The 22,877-nt window shown below is 42.7% G+C and overlaps 1 protein-coding gene across 3 annotated transcripts in view; it reads left to right on the top strand.

Moving 5' to 3' along the window:
* The window catches only part of rab11fip3 (RAB11 family interacting protein 3 (class II)), a 61,634-nt gene that overhangs the window by 20,572 nt on the left and 18,185 nt on the right, over positions 1–22,877 (top strand). For 2 of the 3 annotated variants that reach the window (XM_061967619.1, XM_061967621.2), the window contains exons 2-4: positions 2,823–2,916; positions 5,718–5,794; positions 13,410–13,582. In XM_061967619.1, coding sequence (XP_061823603.1) covers positions 2,823–2,916; positions 5,718–5,794; positions 13,410–13,582 — 344 coding nt within the window. Of the gene's footprint in view, positions 1–2,822; positions 2,917–5,717; positions 5,795–11,721; positions 11,858–13,409; positions 13,583–22,877 lie in introns of those variants that run through there. The other variant, XM_072914064.1, reaches the window with a different exon arrangement.

Below are 22,877 nucleotides of genomic sequence, written 5' to 3'. Positions count from 1 at the left end.
ATTAAACAGTTATTAAGCAGTGGCACTAACATTCATGTCATTTCCAAAACAGAAAGTGCAAGATTGTCAGAGACATTTTAAAACAAGCTATAAGTGCACTTTTGTGAATGATGTCACTAAGATGACATTTCAAAACAACACTAAATTAAAGTGCACTTTTTGTACAGAACGCCACTACAATAGTTTAAAACAAATAAAGCGCACTTTTGTGCATGACGACACACAAGATATTTCAATAAGTGTCACATAAAAATGAGCTGCATATCAAATAGTATATGTCCTACGGTGTTGATGTGGAAATAGTTGCTTCGGCTAGTTGGTGTGGCACCGAACGGAGATGTTGACATGTAAAGACTTATTCCCGCTTGAAGCCAAACCACCGTCAGACGATGGACCCCGTGCTATTTTTCTTGGGAATTAATTATTCCTCCATTTGTTACCAGATTCGCACCTTCTTTCTCTCGTATTACCACTCAAACCCCACCGTTAGCTGTTAGCATCACAGCTAACGTTACCATGTCGCTACCTGTCTGCTCACGTGACAGTATGTGACGTATGTAAGAAGGTGCGCTTATTTTAAGTCTCTGTGAGAAGGAGAGACAGGAAAGAGTGAGAAACGCATGCAGTTTAATGCCCCGCAGCTAAAAGCAACTGCGTGAGAACGTATACTTGAATATCCCGATATAGTCATTTTCTATATCGCACAGAGACAAACCCGCGATATATTGAGTATATCGATATATCGCCCAGCCTCTAGTTGAACTCATAGCAAAGAAGTTCAATGTTCGTTCTTAACTCTGTATAGAAACTGCCATCAAGTCTCTGCAGTCACACCTCCGCTTTCTCACCTTCCCCCGCCGAGGCGTTTCTGCATATAGCTGCATGGAACACATTGCCCCACTGTGAAATGGAAAAGATCAGCCGTATTCATTTTGTGACACCACGAAAGATGTTCTGTACAGTCTAACCAATATATGGAAAGTTGTTATCACGGCAAAATTAGTTTCACAAGCTTATTCCTTACATTAAGCGCCATTTGTTGATCTCTCTTTGGGCTTTAATTACCAGTTCAACAGCTGTCATAAATCACAAATGCAGCTTTGTTTATTAGCAGTTAGAGCCTTCTTCGTGCCTTGAGTCAGAGATCAGAATTTGTGAGCAGATCAGCTTGTTTGCATGTGTAACTGATACATAATTACAGAACAAGAGGCTCTGTTCCAGAATTCTTATTGTCTTAACCGCAGAAACCTCGCTTACATGCTTTCAGCGTCTCACACAGCCTCTTTTGTCAGTAATTGGATTGTAATAGTGGGTTTGTGTAACTTTTCTGTCCCATGGCATGTGCCGGTCTGTTATTTGTGTGTAAATTTTGATTGTTCGCTGCAGCTGTCAGCTCCGCAGATACGATCCCCACGCTGTCCAAAACGTCTCTTTGAATGCAGGTCACCGCGCATTCAGCATCAGTAATGGACCCTGGAGTTTCTTCACATTCTTTCCCATCCGCTCAGATTTGGTGTTATTTTTATTCGCTGAGGTGCTGCAGTGACGGAAGCATGCTCTTGTTGCTAGGTTACCGCCTGGTGGAATATACAGTATGTAGGTGCCCTAACGTAACCCATTTAACACTGGAGTGCAGAGACACTGCAAAAAAGCTGCTTCATATAATGACTGTCATTTCATTTTGAACAAAAAGAAATGTGTAATTCCTTTACACATTCTTGTACATTCTGAAATGCATCTAAAAATCTCTCTTTCATAAAACGACTGTAAAAGTTAGCTTTCTTTTGCCTGTCAATGTTGAGTTTTGCTGTTATATTTAGCTACATTCAGTCTATTAATGCTTATGTACCTAAAACCTTCATCATTAATACAAATAGTTATACTTGACTGTATTTGTTTGTTTTTTCAACTTAACTATTCTGTTCCTGATCTGCTGCACGCAACAGGGTGAACATTGGTCAAAACACGCACCCTTACTGGGATTCCTGACCATTATCAAAACCACAAACTTTGACCCCATTATTAGATTGTCTTTTTTCACACGGTGCCCTCTACCAAACCACTAACTTCAAGGTGTTCAGAGACATTACATTTCATACACATTTTTAGGTGACTGACAAGCATATGGATGTAAAATATTGCTTGGAAAAACATGGCTACCCTCAGCCAAAAAGTCTGAACTTTGCAACTTCTATTGACCCAAACCAAAGATGACTCAGAAAATAAGACAACCCCTCATTTTAAATCTCAGGGCATTTAATCGATTTATTCATTTTAAAGAATTTGAAAAAAGTTTTTTCCCTAAAATGAAATACTGTAAACCACTAGATCCCAAACATACTGTAGGGAAACATGTCTTATATTCAGGTCAATATGGTAATTGCTCATAAGTCATTGACCTTCTATGTAATGATTATGAACAATTTAAGCTATTTGACTGGCAACACTAAATTGGCCCTAGTGCGTGAATGTGAGTGTGAATGTTGTCTATCTGTGTTGGCCCTGCGATAAGGAGGCAACTTGTCCAGGGTGTACCCTGCCTTCCGCCCGAGTGCAGCTTTGATAGGCTCCAGACCCCCGCGACGCCTAAAGGGTAAAAACAGTAGAAAATAGATGGATGTAAAATAGAATATGGAACTCGTTTTTTAAATATTGTGTTGATATTGATAGAAAACGGATGGTTGGATGGATGTAGCACATGCTAGCGTGTCTTTGGAAAGCATTTTCACTACAACCCATAGGGGGCGTCACAAATGTAATTTACCTCAATGCGAAACAAGACTTTGAAATGTAAATAATTTGACCTTGCTTCTATGTTCCAGGTAAAAGATCTGACCAGGTTTCTTGATCCCAGCGGCCTGGGAGTAATCAGTTATGAAGACTTTCACAGAGGAATTTCAGCAATCAGCAATGGAGGCAAGTCAAACACATTTAATGTCAAGTTTCCTGTCATCTCAATTTATTAAAAATATAAACGTCAACATCAAAGCGCTGCTTCCCACAATCCACTTACTCACATTGATACTATTAGTCCTCTTTTCCATAGCTTGGAATAGGTCTCGTTACACCCCTCACATTAATAAGTTATGCACTTGAAAGCCTTAGCTGCACAAACACGCAGGCAGATTGGCGATATTTCAGAGCCCGACTGAGGGCTGAGAGTCCTGTTCGTCTAAATAATTTAATGTTCCCTCTCTCCGTTGCCTGTCCAAAGTTTCTTTATTGTTCCTGCTCCTGGTTGCCAGAGGCACAGCGGTGTCGTTAATATTGACCTTCTGAAATCTCAGGCAGTGTCTTTTTTTATAGTACAATGACAAATGTGAAACAAGAATCAGTTCGACACATAATGTTTTGTGTACAACTCAATGTATCTGTGGCCATAAATTATGTTGTGTAATTTGCCATGACAAAAAAGTGTTTGTGTGTGGGCGGGTAAAACAGAGCTTTTTGGTTTTGTCATAAGAAATGTGCAGCGTTATCTTATGTTATTAAACCTTATTTAACAACAGAACATAAAGTTATGACAAACGGATATTGGTTTCTTTTCCCGCTGCAAGCAAGTTTAAATAAACATTCATTATGTTTCCTGTAGTCCATGTAAGTGTTTGCTGATTTTAAAGATAATGTACACACTTTTTGTGCTGCAGCTATCGAATATTTTATCGGATATTCTACTGAAAATTCATTTGGTAATTCAAGTAATTGTATAAACCATGTTGTTGTTTTTTTTATTAAGGGGCAATTTATAAGAAAAAATAAGACATTTAATAAAATCACTCTTTTATTTGCAGTACAGATAAAGTGCATTGCCTTTTTTAATGTATTTGTCTTCACTTGAGAAACAGCATCAAATGTACATTTTGTAACACATTTGAACATACAGTAAATCACATTCACTCGCATTTTTACAGCCATTGTCCTTCATCCTAAAATACATTTATTGTAAAATTATGTTTTTGACCTTACACAGGAAGTAACGTATGCTCGCAAATTAGAGATTAGCGCTAATAAACATTTGTTTGATTCAAACTAGCATTACATTGCTGTTACTACTCTGACTGTCACCATACAATCTTTAAACTTCAATTCATGCTATAGGCCAGGGGTCGGGAACTTTTTTGGCTGAGAGAGCCATGAAAGCCAAATATTTTAAAATGTATTTCCGTGAGAGCCATATCATATTTTTTAACACTGAATACAACTAAACGCGTGCATTTTTAAGTAAGACCAACATTTTTAGAGTATAATAAGTCCCTTACTCTTTTTAATAACATTGTTATTCTGAAGCTAACCAATAATAAATAAAATACTTCTTACCATTAATGCGACTTCTTGAACAGGTGCGGTAGACAACGGATGGATGGATTAAAATGCATGAGAATGTTTTATATTTTGAACGTTATTTTTAACATCGTCATTACCAGCGGAATTATTCATTACTTATTGTGTTAAGCAATGTCAGCTAAGATTTATCTGAGAGCCAGATGCAGTCATCAAAAGAGCCACATCTGGCTCTAGAGCCATAGGTTCCCTACCCCTGCTATAGGCCAAGTTCAGTTTTAGCTAGCACGACTAACTTATCTTCTGTCACTAGCTATCAGCCATATCATGCTTTTAGGTTTACCATTAAAAAAAAGATTTCTAAAAGGCAGAGAAAAATCATCGATCAATTTCTGTAATCAAGGTACTCAAATTACTCGAGGAATTGTTTCAACCCCATTGGAAATGCATGCTAATGTGCGACCAAGTCAGTTGTGGTTATGTGATTATGAGGTGTGTTAAGAAGAGTTATGATGCCATCTACTGAGTTGAAACTACAGTGAATACGCTGGATTTGAACAAATCAAAAATGTACACCAAATCTTTCTGTGGCAGGCCAAATTCATGTTTTAGAAACACAGAGTCATAGTTAACATTTCTATGTGTTTTGATTTCCTGTTTGAATCAGGTTGCCATCCTCACTGGCTCACTATCCCTCTCTACTTTACTATAAATTGTTTATGTGCATGTCTGGAATAAAAACCTTCTTTACTATCTCCCAGCCTCCACCTGTAGCTTTTGTTGCAGACAGGTTTTTGTTTTTAATAAAAGACATAGCTGCAGGGTATAGAAATGCCTCATCCCCCGTCGTAGCTGTGGCATGTCTGCAGTCTCATCTCACTTATATGGCCTGCAATGTGCACAAACTTGGACAGTTATATAAGACCACTGGTTCTACTGACTGCTTCAAGAATGGTGCCCTATTGAAGCTCTATTAGGCTGATACTTGAGACTCCACCTAGCCCGTCTCAGGTTACTTCCCTCTTGTGTTTAGGTGCATTTTACACAAAACGTCAGTGTTGTGACCAATCTGATGCGGGTTCACGCCTTGGGTTTTTATTGTTATTGTATTTTACTCGTGTCCTCATCACGTGACACCCTATAGCCCTTGAAATGTGAGTGTAAACGTTACATAATTGTGCTTTGTGCAAGGGCACAACTTCTAAAATGTGCTGATTGTTCACTTCACAAAGCACAAGACAGACTATCTTTATCACCGTGGTGTTGCTTTTAGTTTTTCTAGTGTTGTAACATTACCCGTTTAAATTCTTCTTCTCTTTTGTTTGTGTGCAAACGTCAACACTTTCCTGTGTTTGCAAAGCTTCCTTTGCACAATGATGTAATGTTTACACTGCCTGCACACATTAAACACGTTGTACTCTTCTTCTGTCTTGCAGGCCCGGAGCCGCAGCTGTACAGTGCAAACTACAGTCCAGGAGACGGAGCTGTGGGCTGTCCAGAAGAATATGACGAGGTGAGGTGCCGCATTTCAAGGCCGCTACTGCCCGCTCTGGTGGTAGTTTGGGCTTGAACTCCACATGCACTCACACTCCAACCGCTGTGATTATACAAGCGGCTCACACAGCTATCATTACTACTCTGAAAATATTCCACAGACTGAACAACCTGGTTTGGCTGACATTGAAGAGCATCTGGCAGGCATAAGTTTCACAGGATTCTTTGACAAATATTGAATTGGGTGGAATTTGCCAGAGTGTGGACTGTTTTTACAGTTGTGGTAAGCATATCTGACATTCCCATCCCCCCCCCCTGGTGTGCAGAACTGGCCCCTGCAAAATATGTTTTTCTGCTGGTGTGTGCACTTTAAACAATAGGGAGTTATGAATAGTGTTGTTTTATCTTCTCCTGGTGACCCAGTGCCCTAATAGGGGCTTTTTCTGTTCATGCCTCCAACATGTCTGATTCAGCTGTGCAGGTGCAGACAAACTCTGGCTAAACAAATACATACAGGACAAGGTACCAAGGCCCTCACTTGGTCTTGAGTAAATGCTTGCATCTCGAAGCGTACTGACACTAGGCTCCCTCTAGTGGTACTCAGCGATGACGATAGATTGGATTTATATTGTCATGATCCCACATTTCCGTTTTGACTTTGTTAGCTATTTTCCCATGCTTTCTACCCCAACAACTGTTTTCCTTTTGTGCACTTCTATGCTGCACTAGATATGTTTTGCACAATCTGTGTCTTCCCTAAACACACTTCTTGCCTGCACAGCCCCTTCCTTGCCCTGCATCCTTAATTCCAGACCAGAAAACGTAACATATATATAGCACCTTTCAAGATACCCATAGTGCTAACTAAAGCTACATCTGTAGTCACAACTGCGTGAGATGAAACACAACTGCTAATTCTTACCAACAGCCTCTCTGACCAGCACCAAACATCCATTTATATTCTTACACCAGTGTGGGCGGCACTTCAGGCAAATTAGGTGAAATGATACAATATCAGGATGATCTTCTACCTTCTGAGCCATTGCCACCCACTTTAAATAACAATATAATTATATCAAATTGATTAACCAAAGATTGAGTGGAGTAGAAGTTAATTACATTTCCTTTTGCTAATTTTGTAATTGCTAATTTTGCTTAAAATCCCGGTATACAGTACCTTGCAAGTCAGTGACACTACTTGTTAGAACAAGCCACATAACGTATTTGAACTGAAACAATGATGGCAGGTGGTGGTATCAGAAATGGTATGAGTATTTGCAAAGCAGAATCATTTTAAGGTGCTATTTGGTGACCATTTTTCTAGACAAATTCCAGGTATATGCAGGAGGTTACTCTATAGAATTTTTAAAACGTGTTTAAACTATGTTTCCCTTTCAAAGGCAATGGAAAGTACATTAATTTGTTCTCGACTTTGACTGTTGCCATTATATAATCATTATTACATGTTTGTTTAAGTCAGTGCTTCACAATCATTTTCTGTTACACCCCTTTTAGAAAGAATAAAACATCCCCATCCCTTACACTCTCCGTCGTGACTATAAACAGTGTCATTTGTCTATAAAATTGTTATAAGTACACCTCTGCATAACATTGTATCCTTTTTAACATTAAGGAAAAAATCAATGAAATCAACTTACAACAAATAATAACTTTATTAACATTGTTTTAGTCTGTTACAGAAAAGATTGAAAGTGCATCAATTTGCCTGAATTAAAAAAAAAGGTATCCTTATTTAAACTTTAAACATTTTTAGACTGACTTGAAAAATAACATTTTATAAAGTCAATAAACAATACATTTAAATTGATCAGAAACATTATCTCAGGAGCACAATATAAAAACCCGTAAATTCCGGACAATAAGGCGCTACTTTTGTCCTACAATCTGAACCCTGCGGCTTATAGACGAAGCGGCTAATTTGGGGATTTTTCTTTGCTAAAGGAGATGATAAAAATAATTTAATAAAAAAATAAAAACAAGCAAAAACACTTAGAGGATATTTTATTGTTTGTGCTTTGGCGCCATCTTTTGGACGAATTCGCTCACTGCAGGTGCTGCAGTGTCCTTCCATTTAGTGCTTTTAACAACCGGAAGTAGAAGTGGCATTCAGACTTCTAGACATCCATAGAGTTTCAACTCTCCCTGGTGGATGGCGTGGTGTGGTGGGTAGTGCAGCTGTGCCAGAAGAGCGGCCCCGCCAGAAACTTGAGGGTTCTAGGTTCGCTCCCCACCTCTTGCTGTTGTGTCCTTGGGTCTTTCCCGTGGCCTCCCACCGGTCGGACGTGCCCTTAACACCTACGGCGTCCTGACTAGATGCCTGAACCACCTCATCTGGCTCCTCTCGATGTGGAGGAGCAGAGTTTTTACTCTGAGCTGCTCCCGAATGACAGAGTTTCTCACCCTATCTCTAAGAGAGAGACCCGCCACCCGACGGAGTTAACTCATTTTGACTGCTTGTACCCGTGATCTTGTCCTTTCGGTCATAACCCAAAGCTCATGACCATAGGTGAGGATAGGAACATTGATCGACCGGTAAATAGAGCTTTGCCTTCCGGCTCAGTTCTTTTTCACCATGACCGACCGATAATGGTCCGCATCACTGCAAATGCTGCACCAATCCGCCTCTTGAGCTCACCATCCACTCTTCCCTCACTTGTGAACAAGACTCTGAGGTACTTGAACTTCTCCACTTGGGGCAAGATCTCCTTCCCAACCCGGAGATGGCACTCCACCGTTTTCCGGGCGCGAACCATGGACTCGGACTTGGGGGTGATGATTCTCATCCAAATCGCTTCACACTCGGCTGCAAACCGATCCAGTGATAGTTGAAGATCCTGGTCGGATGAAGCCAGCAAGATCACAACTTCTGCAAAAAGCAGAGACTTAATCCTGCAGCCACCAAACTGGATCCCCACAACACCCTGACTGCACCAAGAAAATCTGTCCATAAAAGTTGAGAACAAAACCGGTGACAAAGGGCAGCCCTGGCGGAGTCTAACCCTCACCAGTGCTAGGTCCGACTTACTGCCAGCAATGCGGACCAAGCTCTGACACCGATCATACACGGAACAGACCGACACAATGAGGCAGTCAGACACCCCATACTCTCTGAGCACTCCCCACATGACCTCCCAAGGGACACAGTCAAACTCCCATGCTCCCTCGAGGATCCTGTTGACTCTGGTCTTGGTCCACAGTTCCAAGACCAGGGCGAAAACACACTGCTCCTCCTGAGTCAAAGGTTCGACTATCTGGCTTAGCATTCTCTCCAGTACACCTGAATAGACGTTACCAGAGAGGCCGAGGAGTATGATCTCACAATAGTTGGAACATACCCTCTGGTTCCCCTTCTTAAATAAAGGAACTACCACCGCAGTCTGCCAATCCAGAGGAACCTCCCCGATGTCCACGCAATTTTGCAGAGTTGTGTTAACCAAGACTGCCCCACAGTATCCAGAGCCCTAAGGAACTCAGGACAGATCTCATCCACCCCTGGGGCCTTGCCTCCGAGGAGCTTTTTCACTACCTCTGCAACTTCAGCTCCAGAAATAGGAGAGTCCACCACAGATTCCTGAGGCACTGCTTCCTCACAGGAAGACGTGTAGGTGGGATTGAGGACGTCTTCAAAATATTCGCTCCACCGATCCACAACATTCCAAGTCGAGGTCAGCTGCACACCATCCCCGCCATACACGGTGTTGACAGTGCACTGCTTCCCCTCCTCAGACGGCAAATGGTGGTCCAGAATTGCTTCGAAGCCATCCGGAAGTCGTTTTCCATGTCACATGTTTTTGCCTCCGCTTGATGGCTTCCCTCACCATTGGTGGACACCAGCTGGTTCTGAGATTACCGCCACAACAGGCACCAAGCTTGCAGCCACAGCTCCGATTGGCTTCCTGGACAATAGAGGCACGGAACATGTTCCACTCGGACTCAATGTCCAGCGCCTCCCTCATGACATGTTCACAGTTCTTCTGGAGGTGGGAGTTGAAACTCTTTGACGGGAGACTCTGCCAGACGTTCCCAAAAGCCCCTCACAATGCGTTTGGGCCTGCCAGCTCTGACCGGGATCCTCCCCCACCATCGGAGCCAATTCACCACCAGGTGGTGATTTGTAGAAAGCTCTGCCCCTCTCTTCACCCGAGTGTCCAAAACATGAGACTGCAAACAGTGGCCTAGTGGTTAGAGTGTCCGCCCTGAGATCGGTAGGTTGTGAGTTCAAACCCCGAGTCATACCAAAGACTATAAAAATGGGTCCCACTACCTCCCTGCTTGGCACTCGGCATCAAGGGTTGGAATTGGGGGTTAAATCACCAAAAATTATTCCCGGGCGCTGCTGCCCACTGCTCCCCTCACCACCCAGGGGGTGAACAAGGGGATGGGTCAAATGCAGAGGACAAATTTCACCACACCTAGTGTGTGTGTGACAATCATTGGTACTTTTAACTTTAAATTTGGTGACACAACCACAAAGTCGATCATCGAACTGCGGCCTAGAATGTCCTGGTGCCAAATGAATGAATACCCTTAAGTTTGAATATGGTGTTCGTTATGGATAATCTGTGACGAGCACAAAAGTCAAATAACAAAACACCACTTGGTGTTTGGCGGCCATTTCTCCCAATCATGCCTGTTCAGGTTTCACAGTTGTTGCCAATGTGAACGTTGAAGTCCCTCAGCAGAACTAAAAAGGGCGGGTACTTTGTACTGCTGTTTGGTGCGTAAGCACAAACAATAGCCAGGACCCGTCCCCTCACCCGAATGCGGAGTGAAGCTACCTTCTCGTCTACCGGGTTCAACTCAAAAGTACAGGTTCTGAGTCGCGGGGAAACAAATATTTCACCCTCTCCGCCCGTCGCTTCTCACTGCATACAACGCCAGAGTGGAAGAGAGTCCAGCCCCTCTCGAGAGGACTGGTTCCAGAGCCCTTGCTGTGCATCCAAGTGAGTCCGGCAAGATCCAGCCAGAACTTCTTCACTTCACCTTGTGAGTGTGAATGTTGTCTGTCTGTGTTGGCCCTGCGAAGAGGTGGCGACTTGTCCAAGGTGTACACCGCCTTCCGCACGAGTGCAACTGGGATAGGCTCCAGCACCTACCGCCACCCCGAGAGGCACAGGCGGTAGAAAATGGATGGATGGATGGTTTAAGTAATCTTTTTCAACAGCTATGAAGGGTTAAATACAACTAAATAAAACTAATATAAGGTAAAACTACTCACTATTGGGCCACAGTATTTCTAAAAAGTTTGGTGTAGTTGTACAGTAGTGTTTACAAACAAATGTGTACAAATGATCACTAAGGAAGGACATGTCCTCCATTTGCTTTGATCTAGTGGTAAATTAATAACTTTAAACAGGTTTCTCTGGCTCCTGTCCATTGGACGGCTGTGTGTAATGTTTGCCTGCGTCTTTTTTTAAGTAGATGCCTCACCTGTGTCCGTGGGCTTGATTTTTTCACTCAAGTTCCTGGCAGAAAATGGTTTCTCCTCAATGGTTACACTGTTCTGACACTGTTTGCTTTCAAAACAAGCAAGGTGACGCTGTACAGCCAAGCCTCGGCGCAAGCCCCTATATCCACCCAGTCTTTCCTTCCCTGTCACATTTAAAAAAATTTGACCTCTCAATTAAACATAGCAGTTGGACTTAACACAACTAACTTGAATTTCCGAACAGTATCTTGTTGACAAGTCTTGACCGAAGCCCACAGTGAGCAGTTATGTAAAACTTTAATTCATTGTGAACTTCGAGATGCTGCTGATTTATCCCATAATAATAACTCCCACAGAGGTGATTAAGTAGTTGTCATGGTGTTTTATCTCACCACTGCTCGAGGAGCGTTACAGCTGACTAACGCTAGTCTGTGGACTTTGCTCTTTCCTCCTCCCTTCCACCACCCAACCACCCAGCGGAACTGAACGTGTTTACAGTAGTTTCAAACCTGCTCTCTCTCAGTGTGAGCTCCATGGGCTAAGGATGTGTTACTAGTGCTGATTAGGATGCTTTAAGGGAAGGCCAGCTTTCCTGTCAATGACTCCAGCCTTGAGAGAATGGTTTTGGATATGTGAGTAGCTTTTTGGGCCCGGCTCCTCCTGATCGTTAATTTTGACTGCTACAGTTTCCACCTGTCTTGTATTCATTGGTGCTTTTATACACATTTTGACGTCCTGACGCTATGGATCAAGTTTCAAGCCTTTTATGTTGATCTCATTTTGTTGTAGGGTTCATCTCAATTGCAGCAGACTGCCTCTGAAGTGTGTTGGTGGTGTGTCACTTGTTTGCTTTTTCTATTTTGGCCTCAATGCCATCGAGGATTTAAAAAAAAAAACACCATCTGTGGATACATGTTTTCTCAGATTATTTGATGGGCTTGCAGGGTTTTGGTTCATATTTTCTTTTTTTGTTGTCAAAATCTAGAATAGTTCATAAAAAATGGCAACTTTTATGTAATGAGGTGTTACATTGGATGGTCTACATGACTGTAAAGTGGTATTATGGGTTTTTAAAGTGTGAGGTGGTTCTTCTTGGGGGACTACAAGGAAGGCACAGCACCTTGGAAAAAGTAAAGAACACTTTAACAAAAAAAAAAAATTTAAACCTGCGACAAGGGTGTTCAAAGTTTTATTGGCATATTATTTGTAAAATAGGAATCCAATTATTGAATTATTATTGAGATGTATTATCAAATATGACACTAATTTGTTCTGTTACCTATGACACATAGCTAAGATTTTTATGTTTTTTTTAGATAGCTTTTCTAGGGATTTGCTGACTGATCGGTTACCGATTAATATCAACTGAATTATATATCGCCATTGCCGATTAATGCATTATATTGCAGATCACAAACGCCGATCCCCCTAGCTGACCCTAATTCAGTTTAGTTCCCCGGTTGACAAGCAGCTAGCAGCTAATTATGTGTCTCCAAACACAGTGTAGACCCGCTCCTCTAAGCTAATAGTAAACACTTCCATTACGGCAAATAAACTGCAATTCTTTGTTATCTTAAGTATGATTATGAAGTTATTATCACTAGAGGACGAGGCTATACATAATACACACAGAGGAAAAGAATAAAGGACTAGTTTGAGATTGTGTTGATATTGTTAAACTGTCAATAACATTTAACATAAATACATTTAAAAATGTACAGTTAATACACATGATTGGTATCGGCCGATCTCACATAAGGATGATCAGAATCCGCAAAATAAAACCCTGATTGGAACATCCCTAAGCTTCGCAAATATTGATTGAACTACATTGGTTTGGTCTTAACGTTTTTTAATATACAAAAGGTATCAAAGTTGCCCCATATCATTAAATTATTCAATATGCAGCCCTCTGTGGAAAAACATTGGACACCGGAACCAGTGATAAGCTAAATTTATTTATGTCAAAGGCAAAATTAATTGAGTTTTAGTTCCTATGGTGAGAGAGTAAACAGAGTCTGGGGTGACATCAAAATGCCACAAAAATGTAGTTTTTGAAGGTGTAGGTTGTATTATGTTCTTTGAATTATGGCTCACTGTGCTACACTTTGAAACTCCCTGAAACCGATGTTGCCTTTACTACCAATGTAATTGTGTTTTTGATCATATTTTTGTGTTCATGCAGCAAAATGAGGTGACCGACAGTGCGTACCTGGGTTCAGAGAGCACCTACAGTGAATGTGAGACCTTCACTGATGAGGACACCGGCGCCCTTGTGCCCCCCGAGATGCACGAGGATGTGGACACGGACAGCGGTATCGAGGCGGCTCTTCATGACCCCGAAGACGCCATGAACAGGTCGGTATAGTCACATGCAATATGTTTGTTGACTTTTTGACACCAATGTAGAAGTCTTAATGCTGTTCACAAATTCCGATTAGTGTGTGTGGTAAATGTTAAGGTGAAGGTACAGTGTATATAGCTGGCGAGCCTGGAGCTGACCCTTCACACTGATCATGTGATGTTCGTGCCAGCACTGCTCGCTCAGGTTCTATTTGGGTCAGCAGACGGGAAGATTAAACAGAAGGATAGCAATGAAGAATAAACAGCAATCTTACTATTCTTGTGAATTTTATGAACAGCCAGCAAAAAGAAAGGTGTATTACTGTATTCACACATTCACACGCACCTTTACACTCTACATTGTCACAAACTGTTGACAAATGAAAGTTGTTTTTTGAGATAACTTAAACTGCCCTTGAACACAGAGTTCCCCATTTCTTATCCAAATCAAATGTTACTATAGTGTGTTGTCTTTCTTCTTGCCTGGGAAAAGGCTGAGATAAGACTGCTGTACTGACTGCTTGAAAATATTTTAATTGGTTGATATCCCTTTTAGTTTGGAAGGTTTTCACTGTGTGATACATTAGCCTGGGATTGAAATTACGGCTGTGGTGGACATTAAGTGTTATATGGAAAATGATAACTCTTAATTGTCACAGTAAGACGCTGCATAGGCTTCATGTGTTGCTAAAGCTTTGACATTCTGTGTGTATGTGGGACAAGTGGTCACTTGGTGACTGGTCATTGTGTATTGGTCCTCCCATTCCAGCTTTGAATTACAGGAAATGTTAAGATCAGTGCTTTTGTTGTTTTCCCTTTTTTTTTCTCTCAGTGAAGAAGATGATTCCCTCCTTTTACCACTGACGACAGTCTTGCTGACGGAAAATACTATTTGATGTTGTTGCCGAACATGCAACCTCATCTGATATTTGTGCATTGATTTCTTGAATTGTCCTCATCGGTTTGAATTTAAATTCAAACCTAAGCAATCACATTTTAAAAAATAATTCAATGCCGCTTGATGGGTGTAGCGGTAAAGTCCTAAACTATTACTGCTACTGGTTGCCGAATAAAACTGAAGCTAGTTTAGACGTGTGCGGCTGGCTAATAATTGATGTCCAAAATTGTGTCCATGTTTAACAAAAATATTTATTAACATACAGCCACATAAATCAAACTTACTTTGTAACAAAACCGAAAAATAAACGGGAGCAAACAAATCATAGCCTGGCACAGTCAAAAACTGTTGCGCCTCCACTCAGCAACACCTGAGCAAGATCCCAGCCCCTCCCTAAGTAGACTGGCACTTGGCCTTAAGCCAACCCCTTTAGTGACGTCATGACTTTGACGGATAGAAAGAGTAAATGGCTCTAACACACCAGCCCCTAATTGCTACTGGCGTGACGAACAGAGCAATTTAATTACAAATAAATAAAATAAAAATAGAGCCATAATACCAAAACAAACCCTCTTTCTTAGGTTTTCAGGTTCCCTTTTGCAATAATGCAGTTATTTTACTCCATACCTTCACATAGAAGGCATATCTTTGTTACGGGTCTTTCTATTATGCTCGTTTTGGTTTGCAGACGAACTGAACGTACAAGGCCTTTCCTATCAGGAAATGTTTCCAGTATTCTTCCAAGGATCCAACTTCCTCTTGGTGCTGAAGCATCCACTATTGTAACAATATCTCCTGGTGTGAAACATCTTTTTTCATTTGTCCATTTTTGTCGCTCTTGTAGCAACGGTAAATACTCGTGAATCCACCTTTTCCAAAAAAGGTCAGCGATGTATTGACTCTGTCTCCATCTTCTTTTTGCATACAGATCCATCTTTGTAAACAGACCTGGTGGAAGAACTGGTTTTCCTTTCATAAGGAGTAAGTGATTTGGCGTCAGAGCCTCAAGGTCATTTGGGTCATCCGATGGTCTTGTGATGGGGCGATCATTTAGCATAGCTTCAACTTCGCACAACACAGTTTGAAAGCCTTCATCGTCCAGTGTTTGTTGGCGAAGCACGGCACTTAAGATCTTTCTGATCATTCTGATGATGCGCTCCCATATGCCACCATAATGAGAAGCAGTCGGTGGGTTGAAACTCCATTTGATTCCCTTTTGTGCGAGAGATCTTTCGATAAGGGCTTGATCAAAGGAAGCCAAGGCCTCTCTTAGCTCCCTTTCTGTTCCCACAAAGTTGGTACCGTTGTCGGATCTCATGTGGGAAACTTGTCCTCTTCTACAGACGAATCTTCTGAAAGCGTTAATGCATGAGCTTGTATCGAGGGAGTAAGCCACTTCCAGATGAACAGCTCTACTTGCCATGCAAGTGAATATTACTCCATAACGCTTTACGATGCTGCGCCCTCTTTTCACGTTGATGGGGCCAAAATAGTCCACGCCCACGTTTGTGAATGGGGGGAGATCTGGAGTGACTCTCTCTGTGGGCAGGTCCGCCATTTTTTGTTCACCAGTCTTTCCTCTGTATTGTCTGCAGAATCTGCACTTTGTGGTGACCTTTCTCACCGCGGAATTGGCGTTTGTGATCCAAAACCTTTTCCTTACAGTTGAAAGTATATGATTCCTTCCTCCATGACCAAGTAGTTGGTGGAAATGCCGGAGAATAAGGCTGGAGATGTGTTGGTCTTTAGATAATATGAGGGGATGCCTTACATCTTCGGGCATAGCTGCTTTGTTTAGTCGACCCCCAACTCTCAGAAGACCCCCATCTAGAATTGCATCTAGCTTGTAGATGGAGCTGCTCTTTTGTACTGGTTTCCCAGAGGTTAATGAAGTGATTTCGCTGTGGAATCTTTCTTGCTGACAAAAAGAAATTATTGATATCTCTGCTTCTGAGAGATCATCAAGAGACAACTTCTGGCTTCCCAGTGAAGCTCTCACAGCCTGCATTTCCTTATGCACATCCATTACTAGTGATCCATTACCAACAGTACGTGTAGATTGTAGCTGTCTTCTTTTCCGACTCATGTTTAGCAAGACCTTTTTTAGCTTAAGGATCCAGGCAACTGCAACCTTCAATCTTTGCCAGTCAGAGAAATAAGTTATTAGTTGATGAGTAGCGTTCACATCATTAACAACAGTTGCATTCACTGTGAGATTGCGTTTAACTTCTGGGTCCTCAGCAGAAACATTGATGTCTATGGGCCCTTCTGGCCAGTTTTCCTTAGGCTCCCATAGAAACATTGGGCTTCCAATCCATCTCTGTTTGACCAGATCTTCTGCCTTCAATCCTCTTGAAGCATCGTCGGCAGGGTTTTTTGTTGTGGAGATGTATCGCCACTGTGACACATCTGTGTGGTCCCTTATTGTTGTCACCCTGTTTGCAACAAATGTCTTGAACCTCTTATCTTCGTTTTTTATGTACTTTAGAACTGATGTGCTATCTGTCCAAAATACAGATTTTTCCAGAGGAAGCTGCAGCTCTGCCTGGAGCATTTTGTCCACTCTAACAGCGACGACGGCCGCTGTGAGTTCCAGGCGAGGTATGGTGACAGGCTTCAGCGGAGCCACTCGGGCCTTTCCAAACAAGAAAGCAACATGAACTACTTTCTGTGTGTTTTCCATTTTGAGGTATGTGACAGTACCATAGGCATCTTCACTAGCATCTGAGAAGTGATGCAATTGGGCCGTTGCAATACCTCCAAAGTTCTTGGGCTGGATACAACGATGGATCTTGAAATCTGCCACTTTCTCAAGGTCTGCTAGCCATTTGTTCCACTTGTGCTGGAAGGCTTGAGGTATCGGGTCATCCCAATCACACTTCTGTCTGCATAACTCCTGCAACAACAGCTTAGCAAGGAGTATGAGTGGTGCTAGGAATCCTAGCGGATCATAGACAGAACTGATTATGGACAGCATGCCGCGCTTTGTGCGGGGCTTCTCCTTGACACTTAACTTGAAGGTAAAGGTGTCTGTCTCAATGCACCACTGAAGACCTAAAGCTCTTTCCATTGGCAACTTGTCTCTGTCCAGATCTAGTTCATGCAGGGTTTTTGATTTGTGTTCTTCTGGGATGCTTTGAAGCACCTTCCGGCTATTGCTGATCCATTTTGTGAGATTGAAACCTCCTTTCTGGCAGACAGACCTGAGCTCAGAGATCAAGCCGACAGCAACCTCATCAGAGGGAAGGCTTTTCAGCAGGTCATCCATGTAGAAGTTCCTGTTAATGGTGTCGATAACCTCTTCTGGAAAGCTGTGCTTGTTGTCGTTAGCGGTCTTTCTAAGAGCAAAGCACGAGCAGCTGGGTGATGAAACTGCTCCGAACAAATGAACACACATGCGATGTTCCACAAGATCTTGCTTCAAGTCCCCTTCAGGCCACCACAGGAATCTCAAAAAATCCCTGTGCTCTTCTGCCACCTTGACTTGGTGGAACATGGCCTCTATGTCTGCCATTACTGCCACAAATTCTTGTCTGAACCGTAGAAGGACTCCTACTAAGGAGTTGGTTAGGTTAGGGCCTTGTAGGAGTTGACTGTTGAGTGAGACCCCTTTAAACTCTGCTCCACAGTCAAACACCACCCGCAGCTTGCCCTTCCTAGGGTGGTATACACCATGGTGCGGTATATACCACACACCTCCTTCACGTGGTTTTAACTGGTGTTGTGGCACTTGTTCCGCATAGCCTTTATTAATGACGTCAGTGAGGAAGCTTGTGTACTCACTGTGGAAATCTGCATTCCTCTGTAGTCTCCTTTCCAGGCCACGGATACGTTGCTTAGCAACACAGATGTTATTTGGCAAGGAAGTATTTTCTGATTTGAAGGGCAACTTCATTTGGTAATGTCCGTCTTGGAGCTGAACAGAGCTTTCCACAAGTTCCATGTACTTCATTTCCTCTCTTGACATCTCCTCTTGATCTTTAGGACCCTGCTCATTGAAATCATGCATGTACTGGTTTATAAGCAGTTCCTCCAACCTGTTGACGATTGTGCGATTAACAGTAACTGTGGGGCTCGCATTATGCGTGTCATTGCCTTGTAATGGCCCATTAATTACCCACCCCAATAGGGTTCTGACAGCATAGGGTCCGTCTCCGTGGCTGTTAATCACCTCCCATGGTTCCATTAACTTGGAGGCGTTGGTACCAATTAACAGGTCCACGTTGGCAATTATTCGAGGAATTTTGATGCCTTGGAGATAAGGCCACTTATCGAGTTCTGCTTCACTAATCAGATTGTTAGTGTACACAGGCATCTGTTTTTGAGTGAACACACCAGGAAGCTCAAAAAACTTACTACCTGTAAGCTCAGAGATTTCCAGGCCATTTACGATGCTGCTCGGGACCGCCTTACTGTGCCCCATGGTGCGCAAGTGGATTTTTGTTCTTTGGCCTTCTGTGTTCAGCCTGTTCACTAGCTGTTCAGAACAGAATGTCCCTGTGCTTCCTGGATCTAGGAAAGCATATGTCTGGACTATCTTGCTGCCCTTTGAGCACTTCACTTGAACGGGCAGGATAGGTAAAATTCCATATTTGCCAGCCCCTGTATGGCCACAAGTTGATGATGTAGTGCAAGTCTCTGCTTTTACCTTTGGTAGTTGGCTATTTTCTCCATTTTCCAGATGCCTCCTGTCAATATGTAGCACTTCGGGATGAGTCTTGTTGCAGAAAGAGCAAGTGATGCGCCTGTTGCAACTCTTGCTAAGGTGCCCTGTGCACAGGCAACCAAAACACAGGCCTTTTTCTTTTAAAAAGTCAAGCTTTTCGCCGTGCGCCTTCTTTCCCAATATCTGACAGTGCTCCAATGCATGTTCACTTTTACAGTAAAGACAGGAAATAGAGTTTGTCTTGGAGGTGTTCATAAACTTATTCAGGTGTGGATCCGGTTTTGGTTCAGTGGCAACTGCCACATGAGTTGCGAAACTGTTCCTTCTGAACTGTGATTTGCTTTGATGTATAGGCTTGGGTTTGGTTATTGTTTTATTCAGAGGAATGTCCTGAATGTCGCCAAAGACAGGATCTGAAGCAATTCTGACCTGATGTTCAATAAATTTCACAATGTCTATGAAACAAGCGCGTCGCTTTTGTTGGTCAACAATGTCAGCTGCTTTTCCTCTCCACTGGTCCCTTAATTTGTAAGGAAGCTTTTGTATGAGCATCTTCATGCTAGCTGGCATATTGAGCTCATCCAAGTATTGCAGCTCTTCCATCGCATTGGAGCATTCTCGCAAGTACAGTGCATAAGCTTGGAGATTTTTTACATCTTCAGATTTGATGTTTGGCCAAACCATGATTTTGTCCAGGTAGGCTGCTGTTATTTTTGAAGGATTTCCAAAGTGTTCCCTTAGTAGGTGTTTTGCTGTAGCATAGCCCCTCTCTGTAGGCATATAGAGGCAACTGCGCACCAAATCTCTCGACTGTCCTTTGGTAAACTGCTCCAAATAGTATAAGCAGTCACCACAATCATTGGTTTTTTCCTCCACACAATGCTCAAATGCTTTTATGAAAGCCTGAAACTGCAATGGGTCACCTTCAAAAAACGGAATATGTCTTTGTGGAAGTAATTGGGAGGTTTGTGCTTGAACCAGGAGTGCCATCATTTCATTTTGCCTTTGTAATACAGTGTGGAATTCACCAGGTATTGTGTTATTGCCTTGAAATGATTGAGCTGCTTGAGGTAAACGTTGCCTTGATTGGTTTTCCACAGGATCCAAAGTTGATGAGCAAAGGGGTTTGTTTGGTTGAGGGTGTGAATGAACCTTGTTTGGGGCCTTCTTGGCTGTGTGAAGCTCTGAAGGAGCAGCTTTAACAGACTGCTGAAGCTGTTCTACAGGCACTTTTCTCAGTTGTGTCTCTTGTCTATAATAGGACTCCATTCCATCAGACTTTTTGCTCCTGCCAGAAACACTGGCTTCCTGGAGGACAGACAATTTAGCATTGTGGGATGCTATTTTAGCATCCAACTCCATTTGCTCCTTTTTCCTCCTTATGGCCTCTGCTTGTTCCTCCTGTTCTCTCTTTAGAGCTGCTGCCTGCTCATCGTGTCTCCTCTTTAGAGCTGCTGCCTGCGCCTCCAATGCATGAATGTCTTTTAGAGCAATAGCACGGGCAATAAGTGCTGCCTTATCTGCCTCTGCTATTATGCGAGCAGAAGAAGTGGAAGACCTTTTGCTTTTGTTTGAGGATACGGAATTATTGAGCTTTGATAAGACATTGGATTGCACATTTGAAATGCTGTCGTGGGGTTGTACACTTTCATTTTCAACACCATCAACAGCAGAACCATCATTTATAACTTCATCATCATCATCGTCATCATCATCATTTTGAGAATACATCAACCGGTCAACCTTGTCAATAAAACCATCAAAATTCAACATTTTTGCTTTGTACCATATCTCATGTTTAGTACACTCATCATCTGGCAACAGAGACAACAAAGTTTTGTGCACTCTTCTGGTTTCATGATAAAAACCCATAAACCTGCTAAATTCCTCCCTTAGCTCATGTGAACGTGTTTCGTCATTTAACAGGGCAATGACCCCCTCTTTCAGCGTTGATAGTCTTTGCAACTTTGATTTTCTTTCCCCCTGCAAACTTTCAATTTTGTGACCTAGAGCTTTGGGTGTCATTTTTACCACACGTTTTTTTCCTTCAACCCCTTGCCCAACATTGTCACGTTCAGCCACATTGTCCTCCTGTGGCTGTTTATGTTCATCAGCGCACATTTGTGCTCCCTCCTCCTCCATTTGGAAAAGTCAAAGTTTTTCAACCCGCGCGCAAGTCAAGTCAAATAGTCACCAATGCATTGGATTTTTTTCAATATTTGTGTGCACACATTTTAATAATGGCCGTTTTGCTTTTGTTTATGTCGGCGCGCCGCTAAAACATACCACACAGGTGTAGGACGGGCTCAACGCTGCTCCGCGTCCTCCTCCACGCACTGCACGCACGCGCGCTGCTTGGCTCGGTGGGATGATCTGCTGCTGCTGCTGCTGGCTGCTGTCCCCAATGAGCGACCCTGTATCTCTCCAGTGGGACTCGTAGCTGCCGATGCAGAGCTTGATTGCAGAAGGTCTCCGCCGCTTCGCCGATCAGTTTCCTCCGCCGCCGATCACCAAACAAACGCTGACAGCGGCCCGTGCGTTCCTCTTCCAAAACGAGCCTCGTAGCTTGTTGCTTCCTAATAAACAACTCTCGTTCCGATGAGGCAGTTTTTGACTAAGTGTAGCGGTAAAGTCCTAAACTATTACTGCTACTGGTTGCCGAATAAAACTGAAGCTAGTTTAGACGTGTGCGGCTGGCTAATAATTGATGTCCAAAATTGTGTCCATGTTTAACAAAAATATTTATTAACATACAGCCACATAAATCAAACTTACTTTGTAACAAAACCGAAAAATAAACGGGAGCAAACAAATCATAGCCTGGCACAGTCAAAAACTGTTGCGCCTCCACTCAGCAACACCTGAGCAAGATCCCAGCCCCTCCCTAAGTAGACTGGCACTTGGCCTTAAGCCAACCCCTTTAGTGACGTCATGACTTTGACGGATAGAAAGAGTAAATGGCTCTAACAATGGGAAAACAGTCATTAGGTTAATAGAGTTTTTGAGTCAACCTAGTTCCTGCAACCAAAAACGGTTATGCTACGATGCACTGGATGGAGGATTAAGACTAACTGGATTAACCCCCTTGTGTCCCCACACACATTTGGCCCTCCGACAGTCAGCAGGACTGTCTGATGGCTGTTGCTTAGCCTCAAATCTGATTAACCCACTCATAGTCAACCCTCTTTGATTCATTCTTGTGGTGGCACAGACGATGCACCAGCGCCACAGGGCACAGTTTACTGGTAGATGTCTGCAAAGTCTAGAACCTTGTTCTAGTCTCGCTTTTGTTTCCAGTAGAGGTAAATCGTAAGACTTCAGGATTCCACTCTGGTTGTCCGGGGTTTTAACTCCAGTTGCTCCTAGGCTTTCCCGCCAGGGCAGTGGAGGGTGTTCAAAGATGCGTTCACTTGCCTCACCGCCCCTCTGTGTGAGGGACCTCAATTTGGGGCCATGCGCCAAGAGCCTGGGTAAAGGGTAAGTGGCGTTAGAATTGGTAGTGTTATTCTTTAACCGGTTCTGCCTAATATTTGCTTAGAGCACTGCTGCAGAGGCCCGGTCTAGACACTGAAGAGTCCTTGAACTTTTACAAGTAGTTTTTCTTATCGAACTCTTGTAGCGCTTTCATCTTTGAATCAGACAGCAAAATACCACCTATTTTGTGAACAAGCATAATGTATGCTGAGAAAGCAAGCTTTTTTTTGCTGATGTAGACATCCTCATCCTGAGTGTGCTGAGGGTCTCCG

Source organism: Nerophis lumbriciformis, linkage group LG11 (assembly GCF_033978685.3).
Source record: "Nerophis lumbriciformis linkage group LG11, RoL_Nlum_v2.1, whole genome shotgun sequence".
NCBI lineage: Eukaryota > Metazoa > Chordata > Actinopteri > Syngnathiformes > Syngnathidae > Nerophis > Nerophis lumbriciformis.
This window is presented reverse-complemented; position numbering and strand designations above follow the sequence as displayed.